A 16,198-nucleotide genomic window follows, 5' to 3' on the forward strand; every position below is an offset into this window, starting at 1 on the left:
AATAAACATTATTTTTGTTTCACACTGGAGTGTTTTGTGAGGTACCTGAGGTATTCAATGGTGGCAGTGGAAGGGAAGGTGCAAGTATAGAGTGCTGGGCTGGGCTGCCTTGAGGCCAGACAAGGGTGGCGCATCACAGAGACAGTGAGTAGCACTCTGAAGCCCATTCCATTGCTAGGATCCTTTGATTTATAGGGAAGAATAAAGGAGGATCAGAGGGGATGGCATCACAGCTCCCTCTTAGCCACTGCTTTGCTGTTTCCTGAGCAGGGCGAGAGATCACAGGGAGTGGAGGTTTAAAACTCCGTGATCTTACCCCCTTCCCTGTGGACTAGGAAATAGCTGAGCACTGATGAAGGGGGAGCTGTATGTATATGCCTGAAAAAGGGAGAGAGAGAAAATGTGTGCGAATATGTATGAATGGGTGTGTGGATATGTATGGATGAGAGAGAGGGGATGGTGGTTCTGCCCACTTTAAATCTGGCTCCACTCACTGATGGCATGCCACCACCACACCACCCCTGGGGAAAATGTGGCCCCTCTGCATGGAAAAGGTCCCACACTTCTGCTCCAGATGGAAGACCACTGGGACAAAAGCAGAAATCTTTTTGGACTGTGAAATGGCCTGCTGGAGGAGATTCGTCAACTTGACAGTCTTTTAGAATTTAAAAAAGCAATAAAGACTGATCTATTCCGGCAGGCCTATCCAGTGAAATTTTAGAATGTTTTCAGGATGTTTTAATCATGTATGGTATGTTTTAATCCATTTTAATGTGTATTTTATATCATGTTTTTATGCTGTTTGTTTTATACTTTGAATTGTTTTAGTTTTTGCCAACTGCCCAGGGAGCTTCAGCTATTGGGCGGTATAAAAATGCAAATAATAATAATAATAATAATAAAAAATCCTGATTTAGACTTACCCTGGCTTTGTATCATTGGTTACACAATGATATGTAAAAGGTCCAAACATCTGAACCCCCAGAATTCCATACAGAAGCAGAAAAAACAAAAGGAATATTGACACACTCCAGATTTGTTCACCAGAACGCCTAACAAAAAAAAAGGAAGTGGTTATCATTAAATGTACATGCAATAAGAAACTATCTAGAGGAACCATATACTATTGCTAATACGATTTCTTTTCGAAGTGCCTACTAGCAAGTGTTGTATAAAATGCATTAAAAGGATAAACCAATTGGGAAGGGCCTACAATCCTATTTGCTTCATTACAATTCTATACCTGCATAAGACTATAACGCCCCCAACAAAATTGTAATATTGATGCAGTAACTTCCATAAGTCTCCTTTCAGTTCCAGCAGTAAAACATACCATACCCACATACTAGATGAGTAGGGGTAGCCTTGTGGTAGAAGGGATAAACATGTGGTTTAGCCCTTGAAAACACATGGGTATACATTTCAAAGCAGAAAACAGAAGCAAGAGTAGATAAAGGGAGTGGAGAATAAATGATTTGCAAAACGTCAAGGCATTTCTTGGGAACTGCATAGAAAGAATCGTGTGGGATCCATTTTTAAATATCAAAAGGAGTATGCAGGTGAGGATGTACAATTCTCCCTCAACCAATGGTTTACAATTCTGCTTAGATTGAGTAAAACAACACTTTAAAATTGACGGTAAAGAGCCCACTTACTTTAAAATGTTAGTTATCCTGGTTCTTGGCAACTCAAAGCGGAAATAGATCCGGAATGCTCGAATCATAATAAGCGGCCGTGGAATCCTCAACATGCCCCAAGGTGACATTTGATCAACTATCTCAGCTATTTCAAACACCTAGAAAGAAAAGGAATGTCTTTTTCCCTCTGATTTGTCCTGATCATACCACTGTTCTTTTGGCTGATTTTTACATTATTATTCTTTCTGCAAAATAATACAATTTCCAGACCAGTATATTTTCAATGTGTATTTTCCATCTTATTTAATGGTTTTCAGTTTAAATGCATTGATTTACCGAAGTCTGAAAAAGATTAAATTACATGCATTGATCATGTTGCAAGAATTTTATTATTTGTATGGATTGTCTACCTTTTGTACTGAGCAGTGAAGAAATGTTACAGAAAACCTTGTCTAGGCTATGAACACTGTATTTACATTAGCACATACAGCCAACTTTTACTTAAAAACACATCGGTAGTTTTTACAGGAGAAATAAGTCAGAATTTAGAATCCTTTCCTGCTTCACTTTTAGCCAGCTACTGTCCAATCCAGAAGAACACCTTCTGTCTGAGAGCACTCAGAAGAGCAGAAGGTAACTGTAGTATCCATCACAGCAATAAAGTACCTAAAATGCTATGGGGAGGTGCCATATCTCAGTGGTAGACCACATGCTTTGCATGCAGAAGATCCCAGGTTCAACCTGCAGCTTCTCCAGGTAGGGCTAGGAAAGAATCCTGCCTGAAACTCTGGAGAGCAGCTGCCAGTCAATACTGGGCTAGATGGATCAGTGGTCTGACTCCGTATAAGGCAGCTTCCTGTGTTCCTGAGAACTGATTTTATTTTATTTTTAAGAGCAAAAACAAGTAGCATTATTTTAATTTTGTACCCAACAGATTGATCCGGAAACAACTGTGCAACCACTGAGTTGCAGTGGAAACATGAAAACAGATAGGGAGTGGAGAGGTTCAGTCCAGAAAGACCATTGCCTCAAATGCTGGGCCTTGAGACAATCTTCCTGCTTGGCCTAGCTCTGAAGAATGAAACCAATGCTACTGCACAAATATTGGCAGTTACTGGAGGAGGAGAGTCTCTCAGAGTGTTTTTATTTATTTATTTCTAAAATTAGGCTCAGGACTTGGCCAGAGGAGGAGCATGTATTTTTGCCCTTATTGTAATACAATATAATTTACCTGTAAAACTAATGACACCCAAAGACAAAAAACCATGAATCCATCGAACACGCACCAGCGGTCCTTTACGTAGGAGCTATCCCCCTACAAGAAAAAAATGGAAGCGGAATTATATCAGCTGATATTTGCATTATTTTATGGCCATCCATTATTAAACAAAGTAATTGGATAGCAGTTTTAAAACAAAATATTTATAATACAATAAAGCAACATCATTATAACACTGGAGATTCTATGTCAAAGGTTGGTGATTCAAAACAATAAATGCTTTATCCAAGACAGAATGTAGCATGTTGAGCTTCTTGGAAGGATTTCCTATCATTTTCTTACAAAGAACATCTTACACAGTGCTAGAGATGTGATGGCCCAGAAAAAAACAGAAAAAGTTTTGGGAGAAAACATTCCCCCCCCTGTCCCCCCCCCCCCCCGAGACCGTTCCCCTCTCCCTCCACCTAAAATTGAAAAGTTTTGGATTTTGAAATATTTTCTTTTAGGATTTAAGACAAAGTATTTATGTAGAGTTACCCAGCCTTTACTTCCCCACAAAATGATTTCTAAAAACTATGTAGTAATAACACTTTTATATATATAAAAAAAGACTAGAGATGTAAAATGTCCAGAAATAATGAAGCCATGGAGAAAAATCTTTTTTAGTCCTCTCTGTAAGATTCCCAAAATAATTATTTCATTCATTCCTTATTAAAATTATTGATCCAAAGTATATTTTACTAATAGACATTTATGCTTAGTTTTCCGACATGTGCGTAGAGTCACCATTGTGCATTCTTGACAGTAAATTCTTGACAGACTGGGATTTGTTTTATAGAGGTCTGTGTGTCTGATGTTGTAGCAGTCATTTAATGTAGTTCTAATCTATTTGGACAATAATTATACATTTACTTTTAGAAGTTTTAAAATATGATAATTTATAAGCAAACCAAGTGATACATAATATACCTTTAAGAAGAGAAAGCAACCCTCCCAAACCTGGTGACCTCCAGATGGTTTGGACTACAGTACCCAGCATTCCTGATCACTGGCCATGCTGCTTGAGGCTGATGGGAGCTGAAGTCCAAAAACAAAATAGTTTTTGTTTCCCTCAACATTTCCAGAAATTTTACATCTCTATGCTGTGCACTCCATTTAAACCACAAATGCTTCCACTTAACAGCTGCTCACAAAAAATTGTCTTAAGAGTCAATGACTAATAATATTTATAAGCTATACCTTCTATTTCTTGTACTGAACAAAAGTGAGTTTGTAACCAATGCACATCTGGAAGAGGAGTAATCTGTATAAACCCAAAAGGCAGAGAAAGAAAGCATTGCTTTTTCCAAACTGATGCCACTTGCAGCCCAACCCACAATGTGGTATTTAAACAGAATTTTTGCCATGAATGTAAGTGAATTTGCTCATTATACTGCTTTGTATACTACTCTTTCCTTATTTTGTTTCTGGTAGGTTTCCCCCCTGGTTGAATACAAAATTACATTTACATATAACCTACAAGAAGAGGCTGCAGTTGCATCCTTATAATGTTGCCTTTTTGCTGATCCAGAAAAGATTCTGAAAATCTACAGCCATAGGAAACAGAAGAATGAACTCTGAAGTTCTTTTTGTAAGTATCTTGAAGTCAAGAAGTTCACTCAAATTCACACATGAACAACTTCTGTTCAAGAGTGTGTTCCATATGTCACTCAAGTGAGTAAAACTATTAACATGTAAAGATTTTATACTGGTGTCAATATCTGAACCAAATAAGGACATGTCAGTTCACTCCAAAATTTCCAGTATACCGATCCAATTCATAAGTAGACACAGATATGAATTCTTTATGCATTATGTCTTGTTGGGAATGATGTTTCAGATTACTTACTAATTAAAGTTGTTAAAATGAGAAATGATCCTTACTGAGGCTCTAGAATTTCTATTGAAATAAAATCAGAGTTAAAGCTGACCGAGGGCAAATTCACATCACTTTCTGAATCTGAATAAAAAAGTATCCAAGTTGAAATGGCAAAATACATAAGCCATTGTGAATGGCACACATGTATTTAAATGGTCTGGTTACCTCACAGTACACACAGAAGAGATTGGGTCTATTCCTCATCACCAATTCGATGTATACCACAGGGAACCACAGCCATTTATTTTAACACGCATGTGCCATTCACAATGGATGGAGTATGCATTTTATCATTTAAATTCCAGGGCCCAGATCAAGTTCTAGTTATGTGCAAGAAGTAGCAGCTCTGGATAGGAACGTACATCCTTCTTCCATATCTGCATCTAGTTAGCTCCATGGAGGCTAGATAAGCATCATGATAGACCTTTACAGACTTCAAAGTGGGTATAATAAATACATAAGGGCAGGGGAAACAGCAGCAGGCCCTACCCCTGATTAACGTCCATTCACTGAAACATCTGAAGAGAGCTTATGTGCATACATTTGTATATGACTGGGTTCGCACAACATGCTAAACCACACTCAGTGATTGAGTGTGGATTGTTGTTGAACCATGGCTTCTTTGTTGAACCATAGGTTAACATGTTGAATGAACCCAGGGCATTTTCCACAGGGTGGTTTGTTAACCACATGCTACCTTGAGAACCAATGGTTGGTTGTTGGGATGTTTAGGATGGTTAACAAGCCACACTGCATGATTAACAAACAACCCACGATTTAACACTCATCCACTGAGTATGAGTTAGTGTGTTGTGTGAACAGCCAGTCTATGGTGGGATCCTTTCAGACATTTAAATTAATATTTGTAGATTGTGGACCAAGCCCGCCCACCAACCCCATGTACATTTGTTATACCCATTTTGAATTTCTATAAAAGCATAATGAGACTGCACATCCAGAGTAACATTTGCTTCCATACACAGATCTCCTCTGTAGAATAGGGATGCAGTTATTTTTCTACCTTTAAAGAGGAGTCACTTAGTGATTATTTTTTAATATGGAGTTAAACCAGTAGAATGTGAATTGTCTCATACAAGATAACACATCCCACCCTGGTTCAGAAAATTCAGCTTGGTTTGAAAGAACTGTGTGACCTCCAAGCAAACACATTTAGTAAGAGGAGGGATCTGTATGTTATTTTGCTCCAAGAAAGCCATGCATGTGATGGTGCAGTGTATATGGGATGACATCTAATACTTCAAATACAAAATGGTGCCTTTCAACCACTACTGATCCTATGGGAAAACTCCCCTTTAATTTCTACAAAACTTTAATTGTAGGAAATTAGGCCGCAATCCTATGCACTTACTTGGCAGTAAGCCCCAATGAACTCACTAAGTGTCATGGAACATCCCTCCCTCCACTGGTAGTAAGCTTCATTAATCATCCTTCTATTTGCCCCGAAAGGGCCTTCATCCTTTGAATGCACTGCAAGCAAGTTTGGGGCAAAAGATCAACATTTTGCAAACGCTGTAAGCAAGCGTGTTCAAAACACTCACAGGCACTGAAAGCACCCACCACTACCACAACCATCCCCCACCCTGGAATCCACACACCTGAGAAGGCAGCAGCAGAAGTAATGGTGAAGATACTCCAATCTGCCACTGCCACCTCCCCTTTTCCTGGCCACAGGTATGGCTTGTGGGCCCTGAGGTAAGCAGGGGAGGCAGCAGCATATGCCCAAGGATCAGAGTAAGCAGAGAAGTCTTGCTGAAGCTTGCTCATGGCCCAACCCTACTCACAAGTGCTCCATTTGATTCCATGAAAATAGGCCTAATCCATGGGGCTTACTTCTGAATAAACATGTGTAGGTTGCAGAGTCAAAAGTTGATCCCTTTTGCCAAAACCTTCTCTTTCCCCCAAAACAGCTTAAAGAGCTCTATACTGCCAAAGGTTCTTCTGATATAGTTCTTAAACCTGTTATGCACTGAGGTCTGTGGCACTATTCCAGACTATATGGATGTAAGACTGCAACCTAGGTCTTCAAAATCAGCAGTACATTTTAAAAAAACAAAAAACAATCTTATTCTTTAATTAATTCTTCAAAAGCCAGAGTTTTTACAATAATAGTATCATAAGAATGACAAAAGGTATTTAATCATGACTTTGAAAACAAAATACTCATTCTTCAGAGTTGGATGGATATGGCTCATTATCTATAAAAGCCCGTTCTTAACGTTCTGTCACAGCTCGGTGCGTCCAAGAAACAGGGACACAGAATGGAAATATACAGGCATGGGTTGTCTCTAAAAAGGGACATGCTTGTTTTTTTTGGAGGGGGGGACATCTGCTCTCTGCTTCAGAGACTAAGATCACTGTCAAGTGCATAATTTATTTACTCCAATATTATTGAGTATTTGTGATTCACTTCTAAGTGAAGAAGTAAAGCACAACCTTTAGGGACAAATTTACAGTGGGTCCATATCCTGCCCACTTTCCTTGGTACTGGGGGGCTGACCTTCACTAACACAGAGTTCATGGGGGGGGGGAAACGCAGTGCATATGTGTGTGCAGAGCAGACATGGTGCCTCCAGGCGTTTCTTGCAATAAGTGAGCCTTCCCTCAAAATGACAGGCATTTTGCTAGCATGTATAATCAAGAGACAGAGAAAGACAACGACTGGTTCAAAATTAATTTCTTGTGAGTTGTTTTTCTCACCAAGGAATATTCCACCATTATTGGGAAACTAAAAACCGGATGTGTTGCCAAATAGCAGAGGCCCCAAACAGCTTGCTTTATGGGCTTTTTAAAATTACAGGATCAGAGAGGCCTTTAAAGACATTCATTGAACTGTACAACACCAAAAATTAGAATCATTAAGACAATGGGAAGATGGGGCCAGAGAGGGAAGAGACAAAATCTAAGAGGGACAGTGTTTCCATAATCTAGGGACCTTTGGGGATCGGTAAAGAACCAGAAGAACAAAATAAAGGATTTCAAAATATACAAACGATGAAGAAACATTATGACTTGGCACATGCATAATGCTAGCAATGTCTTAACCATGGTTAGGAGATTCAGAGCATGCTGCAGCCTTGTTAGGTTCCCTTCCTCTCCCTCAGCCGTGCAAATTTCCTATCCCTTCCCCAACTAAATATAGCAAAGGGCTAGCTCTGCAGCAGTGCTAAACATCATTACCTTTAACAAGGATTTGCAAACCAGCTTCTTTCTAATCCTGGTCTCAAATCCCGAGTTAAGAGCTAACGATGAGGAGAGTTAATGATGGTCAGCACAAATATAGCATGGTACCACAGTTACCACGAACCAGGGAAGACAGGTGCGAATACACACAAATGAGGGCAGAAGAAAGAAGGATCAAACACATGAGCCCATGGCATGCTCTTGCCCTCTTAACCATGGTTTACATCTTATCCTGGGCTATTCTGTTTGTTGTTTGTTTGTTTGTAAAGAGAAATATCTTAATGTAACAAGGGTGATGAAATATATACCCAGATACTTTTATACTGGCCATGATTAATACGCTGATCTATGAATAACGTTTTAGCCATGCACACAGCCCCTTCACTCCTCCCTTTGCAGAAGTTAGCAAACAAACCAGGATGTCTTTCAGTAATTATAGTTCCCCACTTTGTCTGAACAGGGAAACTGCAGGATACAAAGCCATGGCTTGAAGTTGGCTCAATATCCTGGCTTGTTCTGAAGCCATTAACTGCATTTACCTGGTTGGGATGAAACAGAAAACTATAGTTATAACTGAGTTCTTGATTTGTTCACTCCCACTGCAAAGGACAAGTGAAAGGGCTGCATGTACGCCCACAAGGCTTGCTCATATCTTACGTTATTTAGACAAGATACTATCATCAGAATTCTGCCAACTTTATGAAAAAATCTGAGGCTTCAAGCCATCATGGGTAGAATGATCGAAGATAGATAGATAGAAAGATAGATAGATATGCAAATCAAATTAAGAAAATGTGACATTATTTCATCCTATTATTTAAAATAACCCAGAAGCCAATTTAAACACACACACACACACACACACACACACACACACACACACACACACAGAGTTGCATTTCAAACATTATGATTCAAGTCATATGAGTTTGATTTGGCACTAAATCAAACTTAGAATGCTGGAAATTAGCAGTAATCACAATCTTGGTCTTCCCAGCTGTATTAAAGCCTTCACTGGAGACGTGTGAGTCTTCATCTTTCCTCATCCCAAGGATTCTATCCTAAAAACAAAATGCTCTGCACTATAACCTTACCTTTGGGGAAGTATGTGCATTTTTGAGCAAGTGTTTTTGTTGTTATAAACTGTGGTCTCAATTAGCAAAGGCTCTAATTAAAAATAGTCACCCAATTCAGATATTACCTTGTAGCATATAGAGGAAAACAAACAGAAATGGGCATGTTCAGGTGTGACCAGCAACAATGGTGCAGTGTATGTTCATCTCCTTCGCCCGCTCCCTCCCTGTATCCCAAATGCCTTTGCAGTGCTGTAGTCGTGGCATGTAGAGTGGCTGGTTGTTGTTGTTTGCTGCCTCTGCAGCCTGGTGAAATAACCCATGAACAACCCTGGGATCTAGGTTTGCACGTAACGACAAGTCATACTTAAAACAACCCAGAGTTCACAAACCATGAGTTCTCTTCCAAGGTTCTTTGTGATTAACAACCCATAGTTAACTCATATTCTGGGTTTACATGTAATGACAACTCAGCATTCAACGACCCATACTTAACTCATAGTCAACCCATACTCTGGGTTGTCATTACATGTGAAACAGATGGATATGTTTTCCTGGACATGCAAATATGGGAATAATTCCAATTCTAAAAAAATAGTAGTATCTGAATTGGTTCTTAGGTTCACTCAGGAGACTGTAAGTGGCAGCACAGATGTACAACTCATCCATTAGAGATGACCTGATGTCACAGTTTGTGAATAATGTTAATGATGCATAAATAAGATACAGAAATTAGCGATGCCCTTCTGGCTCATTATGAGTTTCCACAGCAGCCTTCAGTTATGAACAAATTGCAATAACAAATTTCATGTGGGTTTCTACTAGTCTGAGGGGATGGGGAAATGTTCTGAAGAAACATAGGCCTGCATACTATGGGAAATTCACAGAATAAAGTTAATTCACCTCTTGTTTCCCAGATTTGTGAGAGGTTTTGCAATCCTTGCCAACAGGAAAAGCTAGGAAAGCATGTTAAATTCCACTGCCTGGAAAATTTAAGGTACCCGAAGCAGATTCTTCATAGCACTCAGCAACTAGCTTCCTATTTCTTACCATGTGCCAGGCCTCTGGGGAAGTGGAAGTCTTAACAGCAGAGTTAAATCATTTGACAGTACCAGTTTAATGAAGAATGATGTCTCCTTCTCTCTTGATTGCCTGAATTCTTTAGATATGTGGTTTCTGCCCTGAAGCAATAAACTATATCCAAAATTAAAAGGTTCTGTCTGTGCAAAAGAAGACAGTGTGCGTGTGTGTATGTGTGCGCGGGCACACATGCGTGGTGGTGTCCCACCTGATTTGTAAATGTTTGATGGAAGCACAGCAGCCCTGACCTTCACAGAGTTGGAAGTCCATGAATAATAATGGAACAGTCTTAACAATTCATGCAGGGGAGGCAGTCTGTGGTGCAGGAATCCTCACTTAACATTCACTAAGGGATTTTTTTTCAAGTCCCCATCCTATTTCCAAAATAATAATAATAATAATAATAATTATTATTATTATTATTATTATTATTATTATTATTGTTGTTGTCTTCAAATTATGGAACTGGAACTTGGAAAGGTTGTTAGCGAAGGTTAACTGAGATAATGATGGCCATGCAATGAAGGCAAAAACTGCATTGTTTGCTGTGTTTCATTTGCTTATATTCAGTTCACTGTGCACACATGCAATCTGGGGTTTCATGCAGGATTCACCCCTAAACTGCCTAGTGTCAGTTTTTGTATTTGCTTAGAAGCGAGTTTCTAACCTGCATGACTTCAGTATGAAAAAGCCTTATGAACTGAGGACAGGTGAAGCTCCACCCAACTTCCTCTGACCCTCTTCAATGGCTTCTATGTGCTTCCTGTTTGAATATATTAGGCATCTAACCTCAGTCTCCATGTTCTTCTTGCTCTCTATTCAGTCTCCCCCCCACCCCCACTGTACAATCTATACACAATTTTCATAGAATGCAGGATCTGGACTTCTTTTATGCAACATTTGACTACCATGATCAAAGCTGCCCCCCACCCCCACATTCCAAAGCAATCAGAATCTTAAACCATGGAAGCAAAATGAATTATGTCAAGCTGAGCAAATGGCCTTTAAATAATGGAGTCTGATTTTGGCATTCGTCTGTGTCAAATGCAGATTTGGGGGTGGTATGGTTGTGTGTATAAAATAGGCACAGCTCGCTCTATGGTGGGGTTTTTCATAGAAATTGCATCTTTGTGTTTTTAGTCTTTGTGAAACAATTGCACAACTCATACTCATGCATATAGCAGTATGTATATAAGGTTTCATTACAAAACAATTATGATTTCAAATGTGTTGGATGATTATTTTCAAAGCAGGAACACTTTGAAAACTGAACATGTAATAATACATAAGTCTTTTGCAGAAAACCTGGTACTGGCTTTCAGTATCCGTGAGATAGAAATCATAATCATATATACATGATGATGACAGCACTTACATGGGTTGATGTTTATGGCACAGAAATTATGCAATAACATACAATCTGTTTCAGCCTCCATAAACCTTTGTACAAAACTCCACTTTGGCCGTGAAGACAAGCATATTCTGGTTTTTAACTCTGATAAGGGAAATATCCCCAAGCAAGGCGAACTTGTTCCATCTTACCTTGAACATCTGAAAGGGCTGTGGTGTTGTTAACCTCCAACCTTTTCCCAACTCCATCTACAGAAAAAAGGAGATTACCTCCATTCATGAGCTTTGCACATTAGCAGTGTTATCTGTCAATGTACCAATGTAAGAGAGAGATTCTCATGCCATGATATAATGTGGTCTGCAGATGCTAAACCTCACTTCAGTAAAATTCTTTTATAAAATACATTGTCACGTTCTCAGTGTATAACGTAAAGTTGGGTGGCATTTCCAATCCAGGAAGAAAATTGTTTTGCACTTACGCTGCAATCAGGAAGTCAAGTTTTTCTTGAAACCATAGTTCTCTACCATATTCAAGTACCCTTATAGGACCAAATCCAGGCCTGGAGAACCTGCATCCCTCTACAGCAGAGTTGCAGAACTTCTTTCAGTCCAAGGACCAAATTCCATTTCAGAGCAGCTTTCGGGTGCCGCGTTCAAGTGGTAGGTGGGGCAGAAAGCAAAGGAAGTGTGGGCAAGGGCAAAAGAGGAGGGCCAAAAATGCCAGCATATTTCAGTTTAAAACTCTTACTGCCAGCAATTAAGGCTTAGGAGAGGCATTTCATCCTTTCAGAATAGGGGGATAACTGCACCAAATCAGGAAACCACCAAGCAATTTGTTATTGGGAGAAACAGTGTGGAGCCAGGGAAGGGGGCATGGTCATATGGGAAACCATGGAGGTCAGATTGGGACCCCAGAAGGGCTGGATTTGGCTTCTGGGCCTGAGATTCTGCACCCCTGCTTATCTAGTGGCAGCACCCAGTATCCTCGAGCAGTTACCAGGGCCCAGGCACACTGGCAGAGCCCACCAATGCTTCTCTTCGACCCTCCTAGTCCACAGGCTTACAGTGCCAGCAACAATGCCTAGGTAGTTGCCACCATTTTGATTTACCTACAATGCCCCGAGCACTTGATAAAGCAAGATTCCAAATTATGGAAGAAGCCTATGCACATACAGCAAGTTCTACAGATGTTTCCCTTTAAAATACAGATGTGGGGGCACCAGGCGCGGGCCTGAAGTCCCCCTCCATGTGATTATATGTGTGGAGGAGAATGCCCTAAGAGGGTGTTAGCCTCTAAGAGGATCAAATAAGATAAGGGTAAATGGTAACCTACCTTGGAAATGGGACGGGTTAAAAAGCAAAAAATTAAATATTGGTGGAAATATAAAGCCGTTGGAGAGGTCTTAGGAGGATATCAATGATGACTCTGTTTCCTAAAGATGGAAGCAATGAGCCAGGATGCATTCTGTCACTTCTGAAAGAAGTTTAGCGATTCAAACACCAGATTAGAGGAGGAGGCAGAAACTAAAGAAAGAACTAAAGGACGGTGCTAGGAAACAGCAATATATAAATGTTGTGTTCTATTCATAACAATCTTATTGGTACTAGTTAATATTGGTTTAAATAAATCCCCATCTCAATGCTGAGGTGGCTCACAGGCCTAAAACACAGGTTCAAACATTAGCAAACCATAATTTTCCATTTAAAAAAATAAGTCATGGTGAGCTTTGGACTCACATTTTCCCTCGTCCCCTCCCCTCTCCTTCAAGCACAAGGGGAGGAGTGTTTAATATGTTTTCATGGCATTTAGACCTCATTTTAAAACTAGCTTGTTTCTCATTTTTTAAATAAATAATGTAACTATAAGATATATATTAATTTCACAATTGGCTCCTTGTCTCTGAGGAGATAGGCGAGCAATCTTAACCTCTGCTGAAAGCTGTCAGAAGGCAGTTAGGATAGGGCAGCCAAGAGTGAGAGAGCCCATCCACGCTAGAGGCCTGCAGTGCATCAATGAGGAAAGCTCTGCAAATGTTTGCAGTAGGACCCCAAACAGGGGCATTCTAGGGGGAGCCTGGGTCCCCTGGATCCAAAGTCTCCTTGTCGGGCCTCCAAATCAGGCCCATCACCTACAACAGCTTGGAGCTGGTGTTGGTATTTTCCATCCCTGTGAAATCAATGGCAGGGGAATTTTTTTCATAGAATCACAGAATAGTAGAGTTGGAAGGGGCCTATAATGCCATTGAGTTCAACCCCCTGTACATAAATCTAATAAATAAATAAATAAATATTTATTTATTAGATTTATGTACTGCCCAAATGACAAATACCCTCGGTGGGCAGTGGGGAAGGCAGTTTACAATCATAAAACCCCCAAGCAACACTGAGATATCTAAGTAATGCAGGAAATGAGAACATCAAAACATTAAGATATTAAAAACATTTTTAAAAAATATTGAAGAGCCAGCAGTAAAACTGATAATAAAACAACAAATGAAAGATTGAATGCCTGCTGGAAAAGTTAGGTTTTAGCTTGCCTGCTAAGAAAGCAGTGATCCCTAGACAGTATCGCAGGAGACATAAGACAGCTAAGAAAAAAAAAACACCTCTGAGAACTTAGACAGTGCTTCTAACCCGGAGGTTTTTTTTTCCCAATTTGGGAAGCCCCCTCGTGAATCTTTTTGGAGGATGGAGAGGAAAGAAATGCCTCTGCTATTTGGACAGGACAAAAAGTCTCCAAAATCAGAGCACTCCATCAAAAAGGCTTCTTGTTCTTAGCACTGTCCAATACCTGTATTTAATTAAGACACCAGATGGATCATCCTGGAAAGGGCATTCCACAGACTAGGGCCTTTAAAGAGAAAGCTCCCTCCCTGATAGCTACCTGTGCCACACTATTGTGGGTGATGGCTCCCAGAGAAGATTCTCCAAAGTTGATTGTAATAGTTGGGCAGGAACAATTTCCTAAAAACTGCACTGCCACAAGAAGGAAAAGGAAACACCCACCCACCTCCTGCAGGGTTTTATTTTCAGCAACCAGCGGCAAATATACCATGAGCAGCAATCCCTCTTTGAAACTGCCTTCAGCTCTCTGGAAAAAAAACTTCAATCTCCAGCCCCAGTTCCTCTAAGGGCCAAAAATGTTATATGGAAACAAGTAGGGGTGGACAACAAAAAAACAGAGATGTGGCATGTAACTAACCCTTCCCACCATTTTCATGCTTAAAATTACCCCCTCTCTCAGTAGCTTCCTCACCATAGCTATTTAGAAGATATGCTTACATGGATGAGGAACGGATGACTTAGGGCCTTACTAGACCTGCCGGCTTACGCTGGCAGGGAGGCAGGGCCAAGGCGCGCTAATGTTAGCGCGCCTCCCCCAGGCTACCACACGTCAGACGCGCAGGGACGTCGCGTCCCTGCGGCGTCCGCCATTTTTTAAAATTATTTTAAAGGGGCCAGGTGCGGCCCGAAGACGTCGGACTGGTAAGTCCGGTTGTTTTGGTTATTTTTAAGGGGGGGGGGAAGGATGGCAGGGTGGGTGGCACGGGGGACGGCGGGTGAGATTGGGCGGCGCGCGGCACGATCTCCCCCGCCCTCCCCCGTGCCACCCACCCTGCCATCTTTCGCCCTCCCCTCTCTTCCCCCCCCCCCCGCCGATGGGCACAGGCAGGTCCAAGTAAGCGAGGAGCTGCGAAAAGCAGCGGAAGTCACCACACTTCCCCCAGCCCCGGCCTGAGGCCGGAGCTGGGGAAAAAGCGCGCCATAAGCGAATTCGCTTATGGCGCGTTAGACCAGGCCTCAGCGCGGCCTGCCTCCGGATTCCCCTGTGCGTCATCTGGACACACAGCAGGGAAACCGAGTCAGAAGGCACGCTAAGGCCTCGTCTAGTAAGGCCCACAGTCTTCCCATGCTGCTTATCCACCTTACAAAAAGGTTATGGGAAAACTATGGCCTGCATTTATGTGTTACATGAAATTTGGCTTTAATAAGCCTGTTTACTAAGGAAGAGGTTCCACTGAATTCAGAAGAATTTCCTTCTATGACCCAGTTCACACATAATGGCAACCCCTGGGTTGTTTAACCCACAGGTTGTTGGACTGCATGGAAGGAAATGAGCAAGCAAGTGGCCTCCTGCCTGCTCGCTGCTTCTGCTTTGCATCTGGTTTAGGAACAAACCTGGAACTCTGGGTTGTTGTGGGGAGGTGGAACAACCCAGACTTTTATCGACAACAAATCATGGGTTACAATCCAGGTTTTCTCCTTCAACAACTCAGAATTCCAGGTTTGCATGTCATGCCAAACAACCCGGGAACAGGGCATTTCTCCCAAGTGAGCAACCACAGTGTTATCCATAAAATCTCTCAGAAGCAGCAGCATGGATGATCCGGTGCCAACTCCGAGATTTCCCCAGCTAGCTCCAGAAAGGGGGCTGCTGAACAGCAAGGTGGACAGTACAGCAACAGAATCACTACAGTCTTCCAACCATCCAAGCTTGCAGCGAGCGTTCAACATTGGTAGACTGCTGAATGGAACATCATTAACAACATTCCTAACTACCATGGTGCATGGTAGATTTTTGTATGCCACATGGTAAGAGAATTGGCATACAGAATGGTATATGGAATTGGGTGGAACTATAGGTTATGAGATACAGAGGTCCTCCTGGAAATGCATGTCTTGATAAGCTGTCTCACTCCCTGATGCACTTATCTCACAT

At 41.1% G+C, this 16,198-nt stretch overlaps 1 protein-coding gene across 1 annotated transcript in view; it reads right to left on the reverse strand.

Annotated features, from left to right (window-relative positions):
• NALCN (sodium leak channel, non-selective) overlaps window positions 1-16,198 on the reverse strand; it is a 229,162-nt gene that overhangs the window by 185,008 nt on the left and 27,956 nt on the right. Inside the window, exons 4-7 of the mRNA XM_063127455.1 lie at window positions 11,671-11,727; window positions 2,869-2,952; window positions 1,656-1,795; window positions 924-1,052 (exon numbers count right to left, since the gene is read on the reverse strand). Of these exons, the coding sequence (XP_062983525.1) occupies window positions 924-1,052; window positions 1,656-1,795; window positions 2,869-2,952; window positions 11,671-11,727 (410 nt within the window). The remainder of the gene's footprint in view (window positions 1-923; window positions 1,053-1,655; window positions 1,796-2,868; window positions 2,953-11,670; window positions 11,728-16,198) is intronic.

Source organism: Elgaria multicarinata, chromosome 5, assembly GCF_023053635.1.
Source record: "Elgaria multicarinata webbii isolate HBS135686 ecotype San Diego chromosome 5, rElgMul1.1.pri, whole genome shotgun sequence".
In the NCBI taxonomy this organism is placed as follows: domain Eukaryota; kingdom Metazoa; phylum Chordata; class Lepidosauria; order Squamata; family Anguidae; genus Elgaria; species Elgaria multicarinata.